Genomic DNA, 22467 nt, shown 5'->3' with positions numbered 1-22467 from the left:
ATCTTACATCTGGCTCCTGCATCTCTCAGTGGGCCAGGCTGAGTCACCAGGTTGTGGGCCACCGCCTTCCTCCCATCTGCCAGACATCCAACACCTAGAACACAGGAAGCCACGGCATTCCCAAACAACCTACTCAGAGAGTGCAAAGTGCTGTGACCAGTGGTTCCTTGCAGACCCAGAATTCTGTCCATGCCCATCATTCTCGGAGAAAATATACTTCTTAACCATAACAAAATAGTTTCTAAAGGAAAAAAATCACACATATGATGGATGAGTAAGAAAAAACATTTTAAACAAGAAAGGAAGATAAAGTCCTTTAAAGGCAAAATAAAAGGATTTGGTGCATTCATCAAAAGTTATTAGTAACATTTCAAAAAAGAGGAGAATCAGTACATTCCTATCTCTTTAAAGATAAAGAAATCAACTGTATAACAGTTAAGAACAAGAAACTCAGGTCAGTGCCACATCGATTTTAACTACTGGGTCAGACTGTAGCAAGTAGTTACATGTAGGACATATCCTGAAGACAGCTTCTCCCTCTCTCTTCAGTATGCCTGAAAGTCCAAGAGAACACTTGGTTTTATTAATATAAGACAACCCACAGGAAATCTCTCATTAATCCACACAGCAGAAATACATCCTATTATGATAATAAAGAAACATTTATTAGCTAACTGTTCTGTTCAGATGCTCCCCACTACACAGGTAAAGCCTGTCTCACATAGGAAGGAGCTGTGTTTGGGGCTTCTGACTCAGTGGGGAGAGAGGGGGCAGATCTAATGCAGATGTCTAACGCACACACAAGCTCCCAAGTTGAGGGCAGCTGGAACCTGTGCTGGGTGTTACACAGGCCTGGACTCCCTGGACTGACAGTGTCCCAGAAAGAAACACTAATAATCAAACTCTCTGTCACTATTAAAGCAAAATTTCATGCACTAACTTCCTGTTTTCAGGAGTTTGTAAGTTATTACTCTAACCCAACAGATAAACAAGCTGAAAAGCCAACAAGTCCTCTCAGATTGCTCAGAGAAGTGAAGTTACAGGGCAAACTGCTGCTCCCAAAACTGGGGAGACCAGCTGGTGAATACAGAGAATCACAACTTCCCAGAGCAGCAACCGGGGGGAGGCAGAGCCTGAGGAGGAAACCTGAGCTGCAGGATGAACAACTGGAGGCTCGCTGTGGATGAGTCGAGTGCTAAGGTCAGGGGTCCCCACACTCCCGTGAGTTTTACCTCCAGGAGCTTAACCAGGTTTCCCAGAGTGACTACTGGAGATAGAACCCCTCATGCCTCCAGTGGAGGAGGGGAAGGAGCTGTTCTGAAAGAGAAGGCGCACTCTGGTGGCTCAGCAGTAAAGGATCCACAGGCAATGCAGAAGATGTGGGTTCGTTCCCTGAGTCAGGAAGATCCCCTGGAGTGGGAAACGGCAACCCACTCCAGTAATCTTGCCAGGAAAATCCATGGACAGAGGAGCCAGATGGGCTTCAATCCATTTGGGCTGGAAGAGCTGGATATGACTTAACTAAACCACCATCTGTTGTTAGTAAGGCTTGCCCCCAAGAACTTGACCAACTGGGCTGTTATCAGAGCCTAATCAATCTGAAGGAAGGGAAATACCCAACTCCAGGGACTCTGACTATCCTGTTCCACCTGAGTGGGAGGAAAGCTGAGATGCATTTGTGAAATAGATGCTAGGGGTGTAGGCTCACTAGGAGACTGAGACCTGCCCACTATGGCACCAAAGGCTAGGTTATGGGAGCTCCTCTTACCCAGGACATCGTATCTGGCTTTTAAGAAAAAAATTACAAGACACACTGAAAAGGAAAAGGAATGCTTGAAGAGAAGCACCCAAATCAGACTCACATACGGCAGGATGTCGGAATTATCAGGCTGGGAATTTAAAGCAGCTATAATCAATATGCTAAGAGCGCTAACAAAAAAAGTAGATGAAATGAAGGAAAAAATGAATACCATGGGCAAAGAGATAAAAATTCTAAGAAAGAATTATAAAATAATGGTAGAGATCAAAACTACTAACAGAAATGAAGAATGACTTGGAGGGGACTGGACATGGCTGATGAGATGACCTCAGGGCTTGAGGATATGACAACAGAAACTTCCAAAATAAAAATCGAAGCTAAAAAACAAGACCAGGAAAAAAAAAAACAAACCCAAAGCAAAACAGAATACCTAAGAACTGTTGAATAACTACAAAAGGTGTAAGAGGTATAAGTGGTTCCACTTACAGAAAAAAGACAGAAAGGAATATAAGAAATATTTGAAGCAATAATGACTGAAAATTTCCTCATGTTAACTACAACAGCAAACCACAGATTCAGCAAGCTCAGAGAACACCATACAGGATATATACAAAAAACTCCACCCAAGCATACTCAAACTGTAGAAAATTAATCATAAAGAAAAAACCTTGAAAGAAGACACAGGGGGAAAAACAGCTTTACAGAAACAAAGATATGAATTACATCCAACTTCTCCTCAGAAACCATGCAAGCAAGAAGAGAGTACAATGAACTATTTAAAGGGTTGAGAGAAAAAAAATCATCAACCTAGAATTCTGGACCCTGTGAAATCTCCAAAAGTGAAAGGGAAATAAAGACTTTCTCAAATTACAAAAACTGAGGGAATATGTTGCCAGTAGACCTGCCTTGCATGAAGTGTTAGAAGAAGCTCTTCAGAGAGAAGGAAAATGATTTATGTCAGAAATGCAGATCACTATAAAGAAAGGAAGAGCATCAGAGAAGGGATAATTGAAGGTAAATTTACAACTTTAATTTTTCTTTTCTTCTTCTTAATTGACCTAACGGATATATTTGCTCAAAAATAATAATAGCCATCATATATTTGATTCTGTATGCTTATATATGCATTTATGTATATGACTAACATGTGTGAAATGAATGACAGTAATGATACAAAGAATGGGGGGAGAGATTCATAACATTTTACTGTTAGATACCTGTGCTGTGAAGCAGGATATTGTTGTCTGAAATTAAACTTGTATTATCTGTAATAAAATGTAAAAAAGGGAGAAAGTGGGATCATGTAAAATGCTTAATTAAAACTACAAAAGGCAGACAAAGAGTGGAAGAGAAAAGGACAAAGAACAAGAGCAAGGAACAGACAAGAATTACAAACATGGCAGACACTGGTACAATTCTATAATAATTACTTTACATTGTCAGGATCTAAATACACCAGTTAAAAGACAGACTCTCAGAATGCATAAAAAAAACAAGCCCCAACTACCTACATGTTGTGTACAAGAAATCTACTTTAAAGACACATATAAATGAAAAGTAAAGCGATGGAAAAAAATACTAATCAAAAGATGGCAGGAGGAGCTGTATTAGCTCAAACAGAACAAACTTCACCCCAAGAAAAGTTACCAGGAATAAAGAAGGGAAATACATAAGATGACATAATAATCCTTAATGTGTGTGTGCCTAACAAGAGCATTAAAACACATGATACAGAAACTAAGAAACCTGCAAGGAGGAACAGAATACATAGGTCAAAGAACAAATCTTAGTGAAATTAAAAAATATTCCAAATCAAATAAGAATGAAAATACAAGTTACCAAAATTTGTGTAATGCCGTGAAATCAGTGCATGACAAGAAAATGACAGCATTGAATACAATATGGAAAAGAAGAAAGATCTGAAATTAATCATCTAAGCTTCTACCTCAGAAAACTAGAAAAGGAGAATAAATCCTAAGTAAACAAAAGAAAATAAAGAATAAAAATTACAAAGCTAAGAAATGGGAAAGAATTCTAAAAACTGGTTCTTTGAAAAGAGCAATAAAATCAATAAGCCTCTAGTCAGGCTACCTATGAACAAATGAGAAAAGACACAAATTAGAATGTCAGAAATGAAAGAGGGTACATCAGTATACAGATCCTGTGGACGTTAAAAGGAGAATAAAGGAATACTATGAACACCTCTATGCCTGCAAATTTGATAACCTAGATGAATGGACTAATTTCTTGAAAGACATAATCTCCAAAACTAAGACAAGAAAAAATAGGCAATTTCAACAGGCCTATATCTATCTTAAAAATTGAATCAATAGTTACTAACCTCCTATAACAAATGGCACTAGACCCAGCTGCATTCATTGGTGAATTCTGCCAAACATTCAAGGAAGAAACTATACTAATTCTCTATAGTCTCTTCCAGAAGATAGAGGCAGAGAGAATACTTTATTTTACGAGGCCAGTGTTAACCCTAATAACAAAACCAGACAAACACATTACAAGAAAAAAAAAATTAAACCAATACTTCTTATGAATAAGTTGAATCCAACAATGTGTAAAAAAGAACTGTACACAATGACCAAATATGATTTATCCCAGGTATGCAAGTCTGGTTCAATATATGAAAATCAGTTAATGTAATCTACCACACTAAGAAGTTAAAGAAGGAAAATCCCATGATCATAGTTACAAATGCAGAAAAAGCATGTGATCAAATTCAACACTTGTTCACAATAAAAATTTTCAGCAAACTAAGAACAGAGGGGAAACTTCCTCAACTTGATAAAGAACATCTAAAAAAACCTTCACCTAACATCATATTTAATGGTGAGAAACAAAAAGCTTTCCTTCTAAGATCAGGAACAGGGCAAGAATGTCTTCTCTCATCACTCCCTTTTAATATCATACTAGAAGTCCCAGCTAATGCAGTTAAGACAAGAAAACAGAACAAAAGATATAATACAGATTGAGAAGGAAGAAATAAAACTGTCTTTGTTTGCAGGTGACATGATTATCTATGTAGAAAAACCAAAAGAATCAACAAAAAAACAATCCCTGGAACTGTTAAGTAATTACAACAATCCTTGCTATAATTGCAGGATATACAATAAATACACAAAAGTCAATTGCTTTCAGGGTGGGGCACACATGTATACCTGTGGCGGATTCATTTTGATATTTGGCAAAACTAATTATGTAAAGTTTAAAAATAAAAAAAAATTAAAAAAAAAGTCAATTGCTTTCCTATAGTAAATGAACAAGCGGAATTTAAAATTAAAAGCACAATACCATTTACATTGGTGCTAAGGTGCTAAGTCGCGTCAGTCGTGTCCGACTCTGTGCGACCCCATAGATGGCAGCCCACCAGGCTCCCCCGTCCCTGGGATTCTCCAGGCAAGAACACTGGAGTGGGTTGCCATTTCCTTCTCCAGTGCATGAAAGTGAAAAGTGAAAATGAAGTCGCTCAGTCGTGTCCAACTCCTAGCGACCCCATGGACTGCAGCGCACCAGGCTCCTCCGTCCATGGGATTCTCCAGGCAAGAGTACTGGAGTGGGGTGCCATTGCCTTCTCCCACCATTTACATTAGCACCCTCAAAATACAGATACTTTGGTACAAGTTTAACAAAATAGACACAAAAATTTATATGACCAAAACCAAAAATCTCTAATGAAAAAAATTTAAAAAGAACTAAATAAATGGATAGATACTCCATGTTCATGGATTGGAAAACTCAATATTGTCAAAATGTCAATTCTTACTAACTTGATCTGTAGACTCAACACAAACTAAATCAAAATCCCAGCAAGTTATTTTGTGAGTACCAACAAATTCTAAAGTTTATATGAAAAGGCAAAACAAAAAACCAGAAAGCCCAACACAAGATTAAAGGGAAAGAACAAAATTGGAAGACAAACATTATCCAACTTCAAGATTAAATCTAAAGGGAAAGTAGTATTGGAAAGAATAAACTGATAGATCTTTGGAACAAAGACAGCTCAGAAACAGACCCACATAAATATAGTCAACTGATTTTTGACAAAGGAATAAAGGCAATAACAAAACAATGATGGCCTATTCAATAACTAATACTGGAACTACTGGATATCTGTATGAAAGGAATAAAATTCTAGGCACAGACCCTACAACCTTAAACTCTTCTCAAAAATTAACTCAAAATGGATCACAGGCCTAAATATGGAACACAAAATAATAAAAATCCTAGAAGATAACACAGGAAAAAGAATCTAGGTAACCTTGAATATGGCAATGACTTTTTAGTTATATTGAAGGTATACTCTGTGAAGGAACTGATAAAGATAAACCTCATTAACTTAAACCTTTCTGCTCTGAGAAAGACACTATCAAGAGACTAAGAAGACAAGCCACAGACAAAGTGTTTGCATATTATATATCCAACAAAGGACAATTATCCAAAATACACAGAGAACTCTTAAAAGTTAACATTAAGAAAATGAACAACCCAGTTACAATGTGGGAAGAAGACTTAAACAGACATTTCCGCAATGAAATTGTACATGTGACAAATAAACATATCGTGGCTCTAGTGGCCAAGAACGCACCTGCCAATAAGCTATCACTTCCAGCCTAGTAGAAGGGCCAGACTAAAAACCGGGACAATACCAATTGCTGCTCAGGATGTGGAGCAACAGGAACTCTCATTCACTGCTGGCCGGAGTGCAAAATCGTACAGACACTTTGGAAGACAGTTTGGCAGTTTCTTATAAGTGTATTCCTGCCATATGATCCTTGTATTTACCCAAATGAATTGAAAACTTATGTCTACACACAAAAAATTGAACACAGATGTTTATAGCAGCTTTATTCATAGCTGCCAAACTTGGAAGCAAGCATGATCTCCTTCTGAATGTCCTTCCTAGCTGAATGGATAAATAAATTGATACATCCAGACAACAGACTATTCACAATAAAAACAAAAGGGTTATCAAGCCATGAAAAGACATAGATAAACGCTCAGTGCATGTTACTACGTGAAAGAAGTCAATGTGAAAAGGCTACATACTATTTGATTCCAAGTATGACATTATGGAAAATGCAAAAATCATGGAGACAGTAAAAGGACCAGTGGTTGCCAGGGCTTGGGGGAAGGAAGGATGACGAGGCAGAGCAGAGAGGATTGTTAGGGCAGTGAAACTACTGTATATGATCCTGTAGTGCTGCATGCATGGCACTGAATAGAGAACACCATGCTGCTGCTGCTGCTGCTAAGTCGCTTCAGTCGTGTCCGACTCTGTGCGACCCCATAGACGGCAGCCCACCAGGCTCCCCCGTCCCTGGGATTCTCCAGGCAAGAGCACTGGAGTGGGTTGCCATTTCCTTCTCCAATGCATGAAAGTGAAAAGGGAAAGTGAAGTCGCTCAGTCGTGTCTGACTCTTAGCGAGCCCATGGACTGTACCCTACCAGGCTCCTCTGTCCATGGGATTTTCCATGCAAGAGTACTGAAAGTCCTAAAATAAACTACGGACTTTGGGTGATTCTGATGTATCAGTGTTGGTTCATTGATTTTAACAAATGTCCCATTGTGGGGGGCGGGGGTGTTGATAGTGGGAGTGCCTGTGTATGGGGGCGAGGAGTATATGGAAACCTCTGTACACTCTGCTCAGTTTTGTTGAGAACCTAAAACTGCTCTAAAAAAAATTAAGTTTGTTTAAAAAAAATCAGTGAACTGATACATACCATCGTGTATTATTTTTAATTCTATTTTTTTCTTTCAAGAAATTTTGGTCACCTCCCAGTAAAGTCATTTCACAAGGCACTTGGGGCTTGAAGGAAGGCAGGAGAATGCTGCTCTAGGGTAGTGTCTCCACTGCCTTGCGAAATCCATTCTCTACCCGCAGGAGACTTGCTCCAAATGCCACATCCAGCTCATTCACTAGGGGCAAGACAGGTCCGCACCCCCCCCCCCACCCCCGCCCCCACCAGCAGCCCAGGCTGGCCTGGCCCTGGAGGCGGCTGCCGTACCTGGAGGGAGGGTCTCCATGCTGTGTGCCTTCTCATCCCCGTTGCTGTGATGAAGGTCTTTCTTTTTAATTGGGTCAATGTCATTCCAGTCCTCCTGGGAGAGAAAAGACACCAAATGAGTTGACAGGTTCCTGGAGCACACTTCCATTCATCAGGTCAATAAACAGTGAATCTTTCTAGGCAAGTGGACGGTGGGGACACAGCAAGGTGACATCTCCCATCTACAGGATCGCACCCCAGACCTGCTCAGTGGTGGAGACCCAAGGACAGAAGTGTGGGACCTGCTTTTCTTTCTCCATTTGCTATGTATAACACTTATGTATTGAAAGAAATACTCTGGAGACTTCGGGAGGGTGGAGAAGGGAGACAGGGAAACTAGATTAAATAAGAGAATTCAATAGTGGCTAAATCAAAGCCATTAAAATCAGGGTAGCTCTCAGGATGCCTTCTACAGCTTAAGGGTACCATAGGACCAGAGTCTCCCTCGGGCAACTGAACCAGGCTCAGAGATTATTAAATGATTTCTGTAATTCTACTGAATAATAGTGGAGGGAGGGGAAAGGATGGCCGAGCTTTCCTTCTGGCTAATAGGGCTACAAATTAAGGGCTTAATGTAAAACCAGATGATAGAAGCTCTGGCAGAATTTATTCAACTCATCTGCACAAACAATTTACTCTAATCTATCAATATTAATCAAGCTAAATAACAACCTCATGACCACAGAGCTAAATATATTTTTCAACCACTTGGGACCTGGTTTCTGTGAATACCGTAAGGTTTCTGTATACACCCCCAAATCAGCAATACCCCATGGCTTGTAATCCTCCCACACAGACAGACATCTGTGGGCCAAGCCATCACCAACTGGCCATTTCCCCAGCAGATGCTATGAGGATGCCGTCTCCCTCAGGGGAAACCCAGCCTGTCTTGCTTGGATTTGTTCAGCCAGCATTCCTCCAGCCAGCGAGGACTGTGTGACCGCCAGACAAATTTTGGCTCTAAACAACGTAAAGTGAGATCTGCAGAAAGAGTAATTCTCAGGGGCTGGGCCAAATCAGACATGTTTCCCTAAATGCAACTGGCTCTGCCAGTAAGCTGCATTTTTACTCAAAAGGTAGAATAGTTAGAGTAATTGAGCCTAAGCCTCCTCCTCTGGAGGCCAGCTTGTCCTTCAGTTGCTTTTGAGATTTAATGAAGCTGGTTTATCCCAGCAAAGGAGGGATCGTGGGGGAGGAACGTACCACCCACTTATCACAAGGCCTTCTCAGGCCTCCAAGTGCTATGACTTTTGAAGATCCTAGCTTCCCTTGTGGCTCAGCTGGTAAAGAATCCACCCGCAATGCGGGAAACCTGGGTTCGATCCCTGGGTTGGGAAGATCTCCTGGAGAAAGGAAAGGCTAACCACTCCAGTATTCTGGCCTGGGGAGTTCCAAAGACTGTATAGTCCGTGGGGTCTCAAAGAGTCGGACACGACTGAGTGACTTTCACTTCAGCCCATTCTGTAACGAATGAATTAAAATGCATCTGGACCCCGTCTGGGCTTCCCAGGTGGCCCTAGTGGTAAAGAACGCGCCTGCCAACGCAGGAGACGTAAGAGACTAAGAGACGGAGGATTGATCCTTAGGTCAGGAAGATCCCCTGGAGGAGGGCATGGCAATCCACTCTAGTATTCTTGCCTGGGGAATCCCATGTGACAGAGGAGCCTGGCAGGCTACAGTCCATAGGGCTGCAAAGAGTTGGACACGACTGAAGCAATTTAGCACGCACAGCATGTACTCCATTTAAATACTTTTTGCTGCAAAAAATTTTTTGAAGGATATTTATATTTTGACTTTTGAGATTACTTGATTATAAATAAACTTTCAATTTACTATTGGCAAAGATTTCAAGACAATCTTGGCAACTGCCAGGGAGAGAATCTGACCTCTCTCTGCCTTCACAATATAAAGAGACATGTGAATACCAAATCCAGCAAGTAATGAAGCTACCAGAATCATACTGTGTAGACTTTTAATTAATTGAGCTTTATTAATTTTTGTTTTGTAGCTTGGTGGTAACATTTTGTGGCTAATAACTTTTTCCCACGGGCATCAGGCCTACTACACACACTGGCTAACCAATCATACCATTTAACCTTGTACTTGAATAAAATCAAACGTAAACAACAACAAAAAGTGAATTGCTGCTGGTGCGGCCACCATGCTGTAATGTTCACCAAATCAACATTTGTAAGTCAACCATCGATGTTTTCTTAGAAAATAAACATCATCTTCTTCGCACAAACGAGATTGACTAGTCCGTATGTAAAACTCCCTGACCTGTATCTACTCTTCCCCGCTTCATCCCAGCCATGTGGCAACGAACCAAGCCCACCATAGAACTGAGGCCAAAGATGAGGGCCGACTATATAACGAGGGTACCGCAAAGTCCCAGCAGGGGACGGGATGCTAAGCACCACTGACGAGCACCTACGCACCAGGCACTGCAGGAGGATACTTTGTCATCCTGGCAACAAGTCTGCCATTTTATTAGTCCTATCCAACAACAGGGACACAGAAGATCAGAGAGGTTAAGCACACTGTCCAGGTTACACAGCGGGCAAGCAGCTCAAGTTGGCCCTTCAGAAAGCAGGAGGGGATGGCCGGCTAGGGCCCAGTTGGAACCAAGTTACAAGAGCCCGATTCTCACAGTGTCACAAAAATCCAAGAATACGTTTCTAGGGAGTCATCCACAAAGGACCGTTCAGTCCTGCTGCTGCTGCTGCTAAGTCGCTTCAGTCGTGTCCGACTCTGTGCGACCCCATAGACGGCGGCCCACCAGGCTCCCCCGTCCCTGGGATTCTCCAGGCAAGAACACTGGAGTGGGTTGCCATTTCCTTCTCCAGTGCATGAAAGTGAAAAGTGAAAGTGAAGTCGCTCAGTCGTGACCAACTCTTGGCAACCCCATGGACTGCAGCCTACCAGGCTCCTCCGTCCATGGGATTTTCCAGGCAAGAGTACTGGAGTGGGGTGCCATCGCCTTCTTCGGTTTAGTCCTGCACTCAAAGTCAAAAAGTACAAATCACCACATTGACTACTTGCTCCTAGAGGAGGGTGGGGAGGGGGAGGAGGGGACAAAGAGGAGGGAGAAGGGAAGGGAGGAGGAGCACTTCGGCCGCTAACACTCACAGGGCAGTTGCTAGGGGCTGAAGCCCATCCTAGACCCTGCCCACATGTCCATCCTCAGTCTCAGTCTACTGATGAGAAAGAAGGCTGAGGCACCAATCATGGAGTCAGAGCACACTGCAAGGCTGGAGTCCAGCCCAGAGCTCAGTCTCAAACCTCCCTGTGCCCCACCCTTAGAGAAGACAGCTCCCCTCTACCACCACAACAGTCAAAACTAGAGAAAAACAGTGCATTTCCTATTCCCCTCAGGACATGACAGGGCACTGAAAAGTCCTCTCGGTCGGGCTGGCCCATCGGAGCCACTGGCTGAGATGACGCCCACACAACTGCCTGCCGCAGGTCTGCCCATTCACAGCTGTCACCACCCCATGTTGCTGCTGGACATTTGGGAAGGGCTGAGGGCAACCCACTCCAGTACTCTTGCCTGGAGAATCCCACGGACAGAGAAGCCTGGTGGGCTACAGTCTATGGGCTCGCAGAGAGTTGGACACGACTGGAGCAACTTAGCGCACACAGCACGAGGGTGCAGGGACACCCACCTGGGGCCATCGTGACCCGTGCCTGGGGCCGCTGCCCCTCAGCAGAGTCCAGACCAGACCCCACAAGAAAAACGAGGAAACAGAATGACAGGGAGGAGATTTGAGACTTGTGTTGTGGAAATGTCGCTCTGGCTGTGGTGAGGGAGGAATTGGAGGGGGTGGGAGACGGGCCCGGAGGCCAGAAGGTGAGGCGGCTGGGGTGGGGGCACTGCTGGGGGGCCGCAGGTGGGAGGGAAGTAGCACGGGGACAGTCATCCACAAGACACGTGGGGAAGTCATTAGGGTAGGGCAGGGGTGGCACTAGGAAGGAAGAGGGGGCTGTCCTGGAGATGCTGGGTTACCCCAAGACACCACAAGCAGGAAAAAAAGATGGGAGGAAGGCGACCAGAGTGAGGACACAGTCCAGGGTGGCAGGAGAGGCTGGCATGCCAGGGATAGGCCAAGACACATGGCGTGCTGAGATGAGGCCTGGCCTGTGAGCCAGAGCCCCGGGTTCTGGCCACGGTTTTGCTTTGCTGCTGGTGGGGTCTGAGTAAGAAGCCTGCCTCCTTGAAGATGGGGATGTGGGGCTAAGGCACTGGAGGGCCCCTGGGAGTCCCAGGGAACAGACCCAGGTATGAGCACTTGATCACATGTCCTGCCTATAATCCACTAATGGTCAATACCTAAAAGCAACACAGGCCCTTTCAAGGCAAAGGATGGGGGTGGTCTCCAGCACATTTCTTTGTACCCATAGCACCCAGCATGGTGGTAGTCTTAGGGTAACTGCTCAATAATAAATGCAATCGAAAAAAATCCTCACTCTATTTACTCAGATTAATTTTACTGGCTTTGCTCACTTTCCAGAGGAAACCTTTCATTACAACCATCCCCCTCATACGTTTACACATATCATAAGACATACACACATCAGTGGAGGCTCTATTTAAAAACAGAAACGCACTGAATAGAATCAGAGTGGCTCCTTCACCCAGGATCTGCTGGTATCCAGGATGTGCCACCGGTGAAAATGACGCATGGACAGACAGATCCTCTTTGCAGTGACAAGCATAAACTGCTCAGGTTAGTGGAGTGATGATGTGGTTTGATGCTGGCTGGGCCAAAAGTTGCAGAGAATCCAAAGCCTGTGATCCGACCCATAAGTCTGCTTTTATTTCCCAGGATGCAGCTCCATCTCTGCTGTGCTCCTCCTGCCCAAAGAGGGATGCTGACATTGACTATGTAATGACTCATCCACACACGGAAGATGCTGCAGATACAGGCACACCAGGCGAGCTTGGTGGTTCTAAATGAAAGCGACATTCTGTCAGGAAATGGGACCCAAGGACTAGGATTCTCTGCTGACCAGACTGAGGGGATGCCACTGGCCTGGCATGACTTCATCGTTTGGATGAAACCTTGGATACACTCACATGCAGCACCAGAAAGATGCAGAAGGCACTGACCAGGGCACTGAGACTCTCTCCCTTTTCAGATGGCATTTGGCCAGATACTGCATACACTAACTCCTGCCCTCCTCACTGACTTACCTGGCAGGTAGTTATTACTATTAGATACTTGAATTTGGTTAGTTTTCAGTCCAAAAGCTCAAGGTATGCATTACTCTTACAAATGCATACAGCAGAAGCAGTCTATTGCCTGAAACACAAGTGGAATTAAATCAGGCCAGGAGTGAGATCAAATGAAAATAAACAACTGAAAAATGTCTATTTATCTACCATAATTAAAGAGTATGGCAGCCAAAATCCATCCTATTTCTAAGTAGATAAAGGAGCAATGACTTTTAACAAAACGACATCAGTTTCAGAAACAGTAAATCCAATAGGTGGGTTTGTTGAATAGTTATGAAAATTAAGGATAAATAGGCTTAGCTATTAAAATAACTTTCTGCACTATATTTCCAATGTGATCTGTCTCTGTTTCAAAATAAGAGGAAATAAATAAAACGTGGGCTTGGTGTTTGCCTGAGACAAAGCGTCAGTCTTGGTGGTGGGGGGCTGGGCCAAGGGGGAGCAGGGATGGGGGCTTGCACAGAGGTGGGAAGCAGCCAGTGTCAGGCGACCCCTGAGGCTCAGCAGACAGCCACCACCTTGCTAAGGGCCCTAGGCCAGCCCTCATGTCCCAGGTGGGGGGACAGCCAGAAGGGTGGGGTGACTTCTTGTTGTTACCAGCCGCTGCCAAACAGATCCCCTCAAAACTTAGTAACTTAGGGAAAAAACACTTAATACCTCACACACCGTCAGAAGGCCAAGGATCTGCCTGCTTCTGGCCCACAGTCTCTCACGAAGCAACACGGCAGCCGGGGCTGTGGCCATCTGAAGGTCAGACGGGGCCCAGCGCTACTTCCAGTGAGCAAGCTGGGAGGGGAGAGGGGCGGGAGAGGGGACCCCAGGCCCAGCCCGGGAACTGCATGCGGTCACAGCTTCTGGTCATCCAGGAGAGGTGAGCCAACAGTTCAATCCACACTCCAGAGGGGGGCCCAGACCCCTTCTGAGCGGAGGCAGGCACAGACGAGGCCACTTCCCACAGACTGACAGAACACTGCAGCACCCCAGCGGCCACTCACACGTGCAAGGCTGTGCAGCGAACTGTCACTCCACCGCACACTGACCTCTTCACCACCACCCAACACAGAGACTATTCCCCCGTGGTAACATGTGTGAATTATGAACCACCACCAAAACAAACATGCCTATACATACAAGACCAGATAACAAAGAATAAACATACATGGCTAAACCATCAAAGGCTGCCTTCATAAAGTTTAAATGCCTAATGCAATATTTGTTAGCAAAGGTAAAAACATCACTGGGCAGGAAAAAAAGAAAATAAACAGGTTGTTTTCACTCCCTCCCTACTGAAATACATTTTGTCACCATTAAATTCCTTCAGCTGACTAGACCGTATGCTCAGAGGCAGATCAAGTTACCAAAAATACCACCTGAAGGACTTCTTGAATCTTTTCTCATCAAATGTCTACTTTTCACTGTTATTTAATGACTGTTCAGTAATTGCCACCACTAGGAACAACATTCTAGTTTGGGGGGAAAAAAAGCCAGGTTACCAGATGTGTTAAAAAGATGTTCTATTTCCACAGCCCATTTCTTTTTTTTTTTTTTAATTTTAGTTTTTATTTTTTTTTTTTAATTTATTTTATTTTTATTTATTTTTTAATTTTATTTTATTTTTAGACTTTACATAACTGTATTAGTTTTGCCAAACATCAAAATGAATCCGCCACAGGTATACATGTGTCCCCCATCCCGAACCCCCCTCCCTCCTCCCTCCCCATTCCATCCCTCTGGGTCGTCCCAGTGCACCAGCCCCAAGCATCCAGTATCGTGCATCGAACCTGGACTGGTGACTCGTTTCATACATGATATTATACATGTTTCAATGTCATTCTCCCAAATCTTCCCACCCTCTCCCTCTCCCACAGAGTCCATAAGACTGTACTATACATCAGTGTCTCTTTTGCTATCTCGTACACAGGGTTATTGTCACCATCTTTCTAAATTGCATATATATGTGTTAGTATACTGTATTGGTGTCTTTCTTTCTGGCTTACTTCACTCTGTATAATAGGCTCCAGTTTCATCCACCTCATTAGAACTGATTCAAATGTATTCTTTTTAATGGCTGAGTAATACTCCATTGTGTATATGTATCACAGCTTTCTTATCCATTCATCTGCTGATGGACATCTAGGTTGCTTCCATGTCCTGGCTATTATAAACAGTGCTGCGATGAACATTGGGGTACACGTGTCTCTTTCCCTTCTGGTTTCCTCCGTGTGTATGCCCAGCAGTGGGATTGCTGGATCATAAGGCAGGTCTATTTCCAGTTTTTTAAGGAATCTCCACACTGTTCTCCATAGTGGCTGTACTTGTTTGCATTCCCACCAACAGTGTAAAAGGGTTCCCTTTTATCCACACCCTCTCCAGAATTTATTGCTTGCAGACTTTTGGATTGCAGCCATTCTGACTGGTGTGAAATGGTACCTCATAGTGGTTTTGATTTGCATTTCTCTGATAATGAGTGATGTTGAGCATCTTTTCATGTGTTTGTTAGCCATCTGTATGTCTTCTTTGGAGAAATGTCTGTTTAGTTCTTTGGCCCATTTTTGATTGGGTCATTTATTTTTCTGGAATTGAGCTGTAGGAGTTGCTTGTATATTTTTGAGATTAGTTGTTTGTCAGTTGCTTCATTTGCTATTATTTTCTCCCATTCTGAAGGCTGTCTTTTCACCTTGCTAATAGTTTCCTTTTTGTGCAGAAGCCTTTAAGTTTAATTAGGTCCCATTTGTTTATTTTTGCTTTTATTTCCAATATTCTGGGAGGTGGGTCATAGAGGATCCTGCTGTGATGTATGTTGGAGAGTGTTTTGCCTATGTTCTCCTCTAGGAGTTTTATAGTTTCTGGTCTTACGTTGAGATCTTTAATCCATTTTGAGTTCATTTTTGTGTATGGTGTTAGAAAGTGTTCTAGTTTCATTCTTTTACAAGTGGTTGACCAGTTTTCCCAGCACCACTTGTTAAAGAGATTGTCTTTAATCCATTGTACATTCTTGCCTTCTTTGTCAAAGATAAGGTGTCCATATGTGCATGGATTTATCTCTGGGCTTTCTATCTTGTTCCATTGATCTATATTTCTGTCTTTGTGCCAGTACCATACTGTCTTGATGACTGTGGCTTTGTAGTAGAGCCTGAAGTCAGGTAGGTTGATTCCTCCAGTTCCATTCTTCTTTCTCAAGATAGCTTTCACAGCCCATTTCTTAAGAGTACATTGCCAAGCTAAGAACAGAAAACTGCTAAGCAGTTTGCTTGAAAGCAAATTTTAAAGAGTGGATGTAGTTTTCTGTTGAAGACCTAGATCCCTAACCCCAGAACTCTCCCTCCAAAGTGATCACAGCATAACTGCAGAGTCCTCTAAGTGTTCAGGTGGCGGCCCCCCAGGTGGTGCAGGGAGCGGTCAGGCCTTCTCACCAGAGGATGAGGAAGCCGCTGACACAAGGAAATGTATCTATACCTTCTACCTCAGACCCAACATGCAACATGGAAACACCTCTATCCAAGCCCCTGAAAGGACATAGCTGGCAGGGCCCCCGCGAATTGTTACATCATTTAAACTCTGAGTCCATGTTCACTGACAACATTTAACCTCCTTCTCCCACTATGAAGACCCAGTCTTTATTCCTCTTTTAATTATCCTACTCCAACCACTAAACTTCCTCCTTTCTGCCCATAACGAGCTCATTCTTGGACTTGTCAAAATATATTCGTATGTTATTCATATGTTATCTCGTATGTTATACTCCCAAACCTGTGGTTGATGTTGTTTAGTCGCTAAGTCATGTCCGACTCTTTGGCGACCCCACAAACTATAGCCCACCAGGCTCCTCTATCTCATAGGATTTCCCAGGCAAGAACACTGGAGTGGGTTGCCATTTCCTCCTCCAGGGGAATCTTCCTGACCCAGGGACTGAACCTTCATTTCCTGCATTGGCAGGTGGATTCTTTACCACTGAGCCACCAGTGAACCCCCCTTAAACATGTAACTTCAGCTTAATCATGAGAAAAACACCAGACAAACCCCAAATGAGGGATATTCTACAAAATCTCTGACCAGGCCTCCTCAAAACTATCAAAGTCATCAAAACAAGGCAGGCAGGAAACCATTACAGCCCAGAGGAGCCTAAGGAGATACAATGACTTAATGAAATTGGTACCTGGACAGGCTGTTGAAAGAGAAAGAGGACATTAAGGAGAAACTCAGGAAATCTGAGTAAAGTAGTTAACAACAACATTATCAATACTGGTTCTTTAATAATAAGGGAAACTGGTTATAGTTGGCATGGGAACTCTGTACTATGCTCCCATTTTTTCTGTAAATCTAAAATTGCTCTAAAAGTAAAGTGTGCACATAGATCTTACACCTACATAAAAGGAAAATAATCACATTAAACACTCCTGTATTTATCAGTCATGTATTTCTAGGGCATCTGTCCATTTTAAATGGCAATGTTAAGCCCTCTCCACATCCTTCAGGGAACTAAGGTGTGAGTCAGCATTTCCTGATTTTAAAGCCAATTTTGTAACGAGACACACACCTAGGAGCAATCTACTTCGCACCACAATCCTCTTCCAAAGCAATCAATCCCCTCCCCCCGACTAAAGCAGCAGGTGGCCCAGGTCAGAGGGAGCACAAGTAGGACTATTAACATTCCTTATTCTCGAAGGAGTTTATGATGCAAGACAGCTCTTGGGCCGGGTCCTAAACATCCATGGAGTGGATGATGGAGCAGAGCCTACAGGTGAGCTGAGTGCCTGCCATTTACGGCCTCATTCTCTATCACGTGGGCTGATTCCACCTCTTTCTTCTGTAAGCAGAGAAACAAATGGCTTCTCCTGTTAGGAGTCTGCACACAGCCCCTTCTTAACTGCTGCTTCTCTTCCTGTTCTTCACATTAGCTGAAGCAGAAAACTTGACTCAAAAATGTCTTTTTAAAAAAAAAAATGAGTTTTAAAAAGATTTTCCCCCATGACTTATGAATAAGTCAATTTTTTTTTTAATGTTAAAAATAATTCCCAACAGATGAAGAAAAAAGTGGCAGGAGAGAAGTTACAGAAGCAACTGCCCGGCCAGCACCGAGCGGCACTGCAGTGAGAAGCAGGGACACCCTCATAGGCCTCAGGTCACTGCGCGCTCCCCTCCACCTCCAGGAGCCACACCATGCCACCACCCTTCTGTATGCTCACCTCCCCCACTGCGGGACCCAACCTCAGGGTCAATGCTCTAGAGGCAAAGGGGCTTCCCCACTTGTTTGGGCTCCCAGCTGGATGAGGGCGCATAGAACTGGCTGCAATACCACCTTGTAACCAGTAGGTGTCACCGGCCCGCACTTCATCCCCACCACTGGTCCTCACCCCAGGGGTCCCGGTCCGCTCAGTTCCAGGGAACCACCTGAGTCAGAACTGGCTCCAGGGAGGGATGACTGAGACCCTCCATGGACTCCAAATCTCGGGTCTGTTTTGAAGAGCGTATGCAGGGGAAAATGTTATGTGAAGGACTCCAAAGGAACCCAGGGTTAGAAACTTAAATGGAAATTTTGTAATTAATTTTTCCCCCTTCTATAATCACAAATCATCACGGAGTCAGAAATTCCTGGCAGTAAGCATGCGGGCACCGACTCTCTGGGTATCATTCATGGACGACCACCCCACAGGAACACACAAATGCCCGCCAAGGTGGATACGGGGACTTGGGGGAGAGTCCTAGTTCAAGGACAATGTGGATGTTGACCCACTTCTCTTCTGTGATAATGAGAGTCAGAGACCTAGATGTGGGGAAAAAGGCAAGTGTGGGACAGTCAGGGGAGGGGAGGGAGCCTTCCCAGAGCTGCCCTGGGAGAGGAGAGGGAGGGGCGCCCAACACAGCCCACGGCCAGACCAGGTCCAGCAACCTGAAGGTGGGAGGAGGAGGTGTTTGAAGGATATTTGAAAATTTGTATCAAGGTCGGCAGGTAAAATGAAGGTGACCACATGGATTTTAAAAAAAATAAAACTAGTGGATGTGGCTAGAGGGCCAGAAATACCATGTAGGATGCACATCTCAAAAGATGTATGTCATATGCAACCAAGAAATAAACTCGGGAGCATCTCAGTGAGATGTGGGGAGACATTTGCTAAAGTTTCTAGCAAATGAGCAACAGTAAATGGGAACTGTACAGCATTTTTATTAATTTAAAACTTACATGTCCTCATTAACCTTCTCTTGATTTATAGTTCAGTGGCTAATTGCCATGTGAGTATCACCCAAAGAGTTGGACACGACTGAGCGACTGAACTGATTACCCAAAAAGTCCAAAAGGGTTGTCCTGTATCTATTTTTCCCAAAAGGTCTTTATTCATTTCAAATTCCTCTTTCAGAATGAATTTGTGCCAACAGCACACTCATGCCCCGTTAGCCCACTTCACAGACAAGTGACCCCTGGGAACGGGGGTTCATGTGGTACTCTGGAGTCTGGATTCCATTCGAACCCGTTGTAAAATGTTGGTTTTGCCACAGCTCCAAGTTTTTTTCTAAAAGATGATTGAGACCACATTACAGAATCCAGATGGAGCACCCCTAATGTCAATAAGCTGTGGCAGGACTGCACAGAGAGACCCGCCCCCAAGAGGAGCAGGGAAGCCAGCCTACTGGGCAGATTCCAGGGTGCTTGCTGTGTGCCTCTCCCGCTCATGTTCTGCATGGGGCAAGGTGCACAGCCCCTGCCAGGGACAGGGAGCTGGATTCTTTATCTCTGGCACACTTGTTTACATATCCATATCCATTGTTTACATATCCATTCTCTGCCTGGGATGTCTTCCGCACAATTCCAGTATGTGTTATTACAACATGGGCTAAAAATGTCTCACTATCTTATTTAAAAGAAAAAGGACTGGGTGTAAATTAGTTGAATTTGACTGGAAAGTAATTTGGCGCCATGTATCAAGACAGGTTCTGGAAAGACACAGAACCGTTAAGCTGAGAAATCTCGTTTCTGTGAATTTATACTCATGAACTAACCCAAAATAAGGAACAAATTTTATACATGGATGTTGCAGCATTGTTCATAAAAGAAAAAAAGAAGAAACTTAAAATATTCACTGACAGGTTGGTTAAATTATGTCACAGCCCCTCAGAAGAATATTAGGCAACCATTAAGAATTATAAAGACCACCCAGTTATATGCAAAATGCATATAATACATTAAATGAAAATGTAGGAGACAAAATTTTATGTATACAATGAAACAAACTATAAAAAAAAGTATCCATATAGATAAGCCTGGAATGAAATGCACTGAAATAAACATGGTTGTGTTGAGAGTGGAGAATGATGCGTGTTGTCTCCATGTCTTAAACTTTCTGTCATATTATTAAATTACTTTCATGAATAATAAATTTTAACACAGGCATGTTTAGGTTGGAACTTGAAACCTACCCAATATTTCATATCAATAACGCATCAGGCCCACACCTGGCCTGAGGCTACGAAAGCTGCCCAAGATGGCACAGGAGCTGCTTCCAGAAACAGGTGTGTGCCTGGCCCTGCGTTCACGGTGTGTGGTTGAAGCACTACTCCAGAGCCCACGCAGGCCGCCCCTGCCCTGGAGTTGGGGAGGACTGAGAGGGCGTGCTGGCCTGGGCAGGGCTCGGTGCTGCCAGACTCTGCTCCTGCAGGCCTGCTGAGGACCCAACTCCTCCGGGTCCAGCCCTTTCCTTCTGAGTGTTTTTTCCCAAGAAACTGGTCAACAAAAGACTGAACTGATCCTGTGTGCTTGCGGCCACAGCTGGCACTGATCTGTCAAACAAAGGGGGAGCTGGACCTTCTCATGAGTTCCCTGGCAACTACATGCAGAGACCACAGCCCATTGTTCTTCCAGGCCCGTCAGTGACTGTCCTGACAGAGGACACGGAGGTGGGAATCACAATGACAGGGGCGCCGCCCCCACAGAGCTGACGCTCACTGAGAGATCCCAGTTCACGGGTCCTGGGGCAGCCGTGTGCATGTGTCCCCGCCACTCTTCACACGCCCTTGAGGAGCAGGGTTAATGTCCACAGTGAAAAGCAAGAAACCTGAGAACCAAAGAGACTGAATCAAGAGCAAGAAGCCAACGGGCAGTGAAGGCACGAGAGTTCACACTCTGTCCACAAGGCCAGGCCAGCCCTGGGTGGTCTGACCGTCCCCTGCCCTTCGGGGGCAGGCCTGGTTCAGCGGCCTGACTGACTGGCCTCGCCTGAGACGGGATCCACAATAACTCGGAGGAACCCACCCTTGTCTTCCCTTATTCAACTTAAAAAAAGTTATCATTTTACAGTTATTTTTTTTTCCCAAGGCTGCTTTTCGTGCCCACATGTTTTATCTTGCTTAATTATAAGGAGAAAAACGGTATGAAGGTGATTTGCTGCATGGAACTCAGGCTTCACAGGCAAATTCAGATTCCTGCTCTGGAGTTCATTCAGTAGGAATCACGACTGCTACCCACGGGGACACTGCAGGAATGAAGGGAGACACGTGCAGTGAACGCTAAAGCCTGACATACTACAGGCTCTCAATACGTGAGCCCCCATCCCACATCACAGGCCTAGATGTTTAAGGCACTTCATTTTACAGCAGAGAAAAGTGAAGCGCACACACACAGAAGTTATCCAAGATCCCACAGTTAAAAAAGTCATGAGACTTCTATCCATTGCAGACCCAGAGTCTATAGAATTCAAGAATCACCACCAGGATATGCCAACTGCATGGAATTTGTTTAAGCAGTGCTTGCCTCTCATCACTAATGTATGTTAAAGTCTGAGAGTTTAACCACCTCTTTTGATATAGTTATTTCTAATTAAGATTTTAATTTAATGTTGAGTTTCAAAGAGCCAGTTTATCTCTTAATTTACTCTCTACACCCCAAAGATTCATGTATACATTGGCTTTGAAACTAGAAAAACTAGATTCAAATCCATGTTCCAGAACTTTACAAATTATCAATCTTTCTAATTCTCAGTAGCATATATCCAGAATGCTGGACGTTGAGAGGTTTAAAGAAAGTAAATGTGAAATACTTTGAACACAGTAGAGCTAACACCTTGAGGATGTGTTGCTGCTGCTGCTGCTACTTCTGCTAAGTCGCTTCAGTCGTGTCCGACTCTGTGCGACCCCACAGACAGCGGCCCACCAGGCTCCCCCGTCCCTGGGACTCTCCACGCAAGAACACTGGAGTGGGTTGCCATTTCCTTCTCCAATGCATGAAAGTGAAAAGGGAAAGTGAAGTCGCTCAGTCGTGTCTGACTCTTAGCTACCCATGGACTGCAGCCTACCAGGCTCCTCCGTCCATGGGATTTTCCAGGCAAGAGTACTGGAGTGGGGTGCCATTGCCTTCTCCAGTGAGGATGTGTTGGACCAGATGAATTAAGCGCCAGAAAGAACTCATTAAAGTCAGTGGGCC

At 44.0% G+C, this 22467-nt stretch overlaps 1 protein-coding gene across 2 annotated transcripts in view; it reads right to left on the bottom strand.

Moving 5' to 3' along the window:
• The window catches only part of GALNT2 (polypeptide N-acetylgalactosaminyltransferase 2), a 184869-nt gene that overhangs the window by 79025 nt on the left and 83377 nt on the right, over positions 1–22467 (bottom strand). For both annotated transcript variants that reach the window (XM_055587909.1, XM_055587910.1), the window contains exon 2: positions 7781–7874. In XM_055587909.1, coding sequence (XP_055443884.1) covers positions 7781–7874 — 94 coding nt within the window. The remainder of the gene's footprint in view (positions 1–7780; positions 7875–22467) is intronic.

Source organism: Bubalus kerabau, chromosome 1 (genome assembly GCF_029407905.1).
Source record: "Bubalus kerabau isolate K-KA32 ecotype Philippines breed swamp buffalo chromosome 1, PCC_UOA_SB_1v2, whole genome shotgun sequence".
NCBI classification, from domain to species: domain Eukaryota; kingdom Metazoa; phylum Chordata; class Mammalia; order Artiodactyla; family Bovidae; genus Bubalus; species Bubalus kerabau.
The sequence above is the reverse complement of the archived record's forward strand: the minus strand, read 5'-3'. Positions and strand labels throughout refer to the sequence as shown.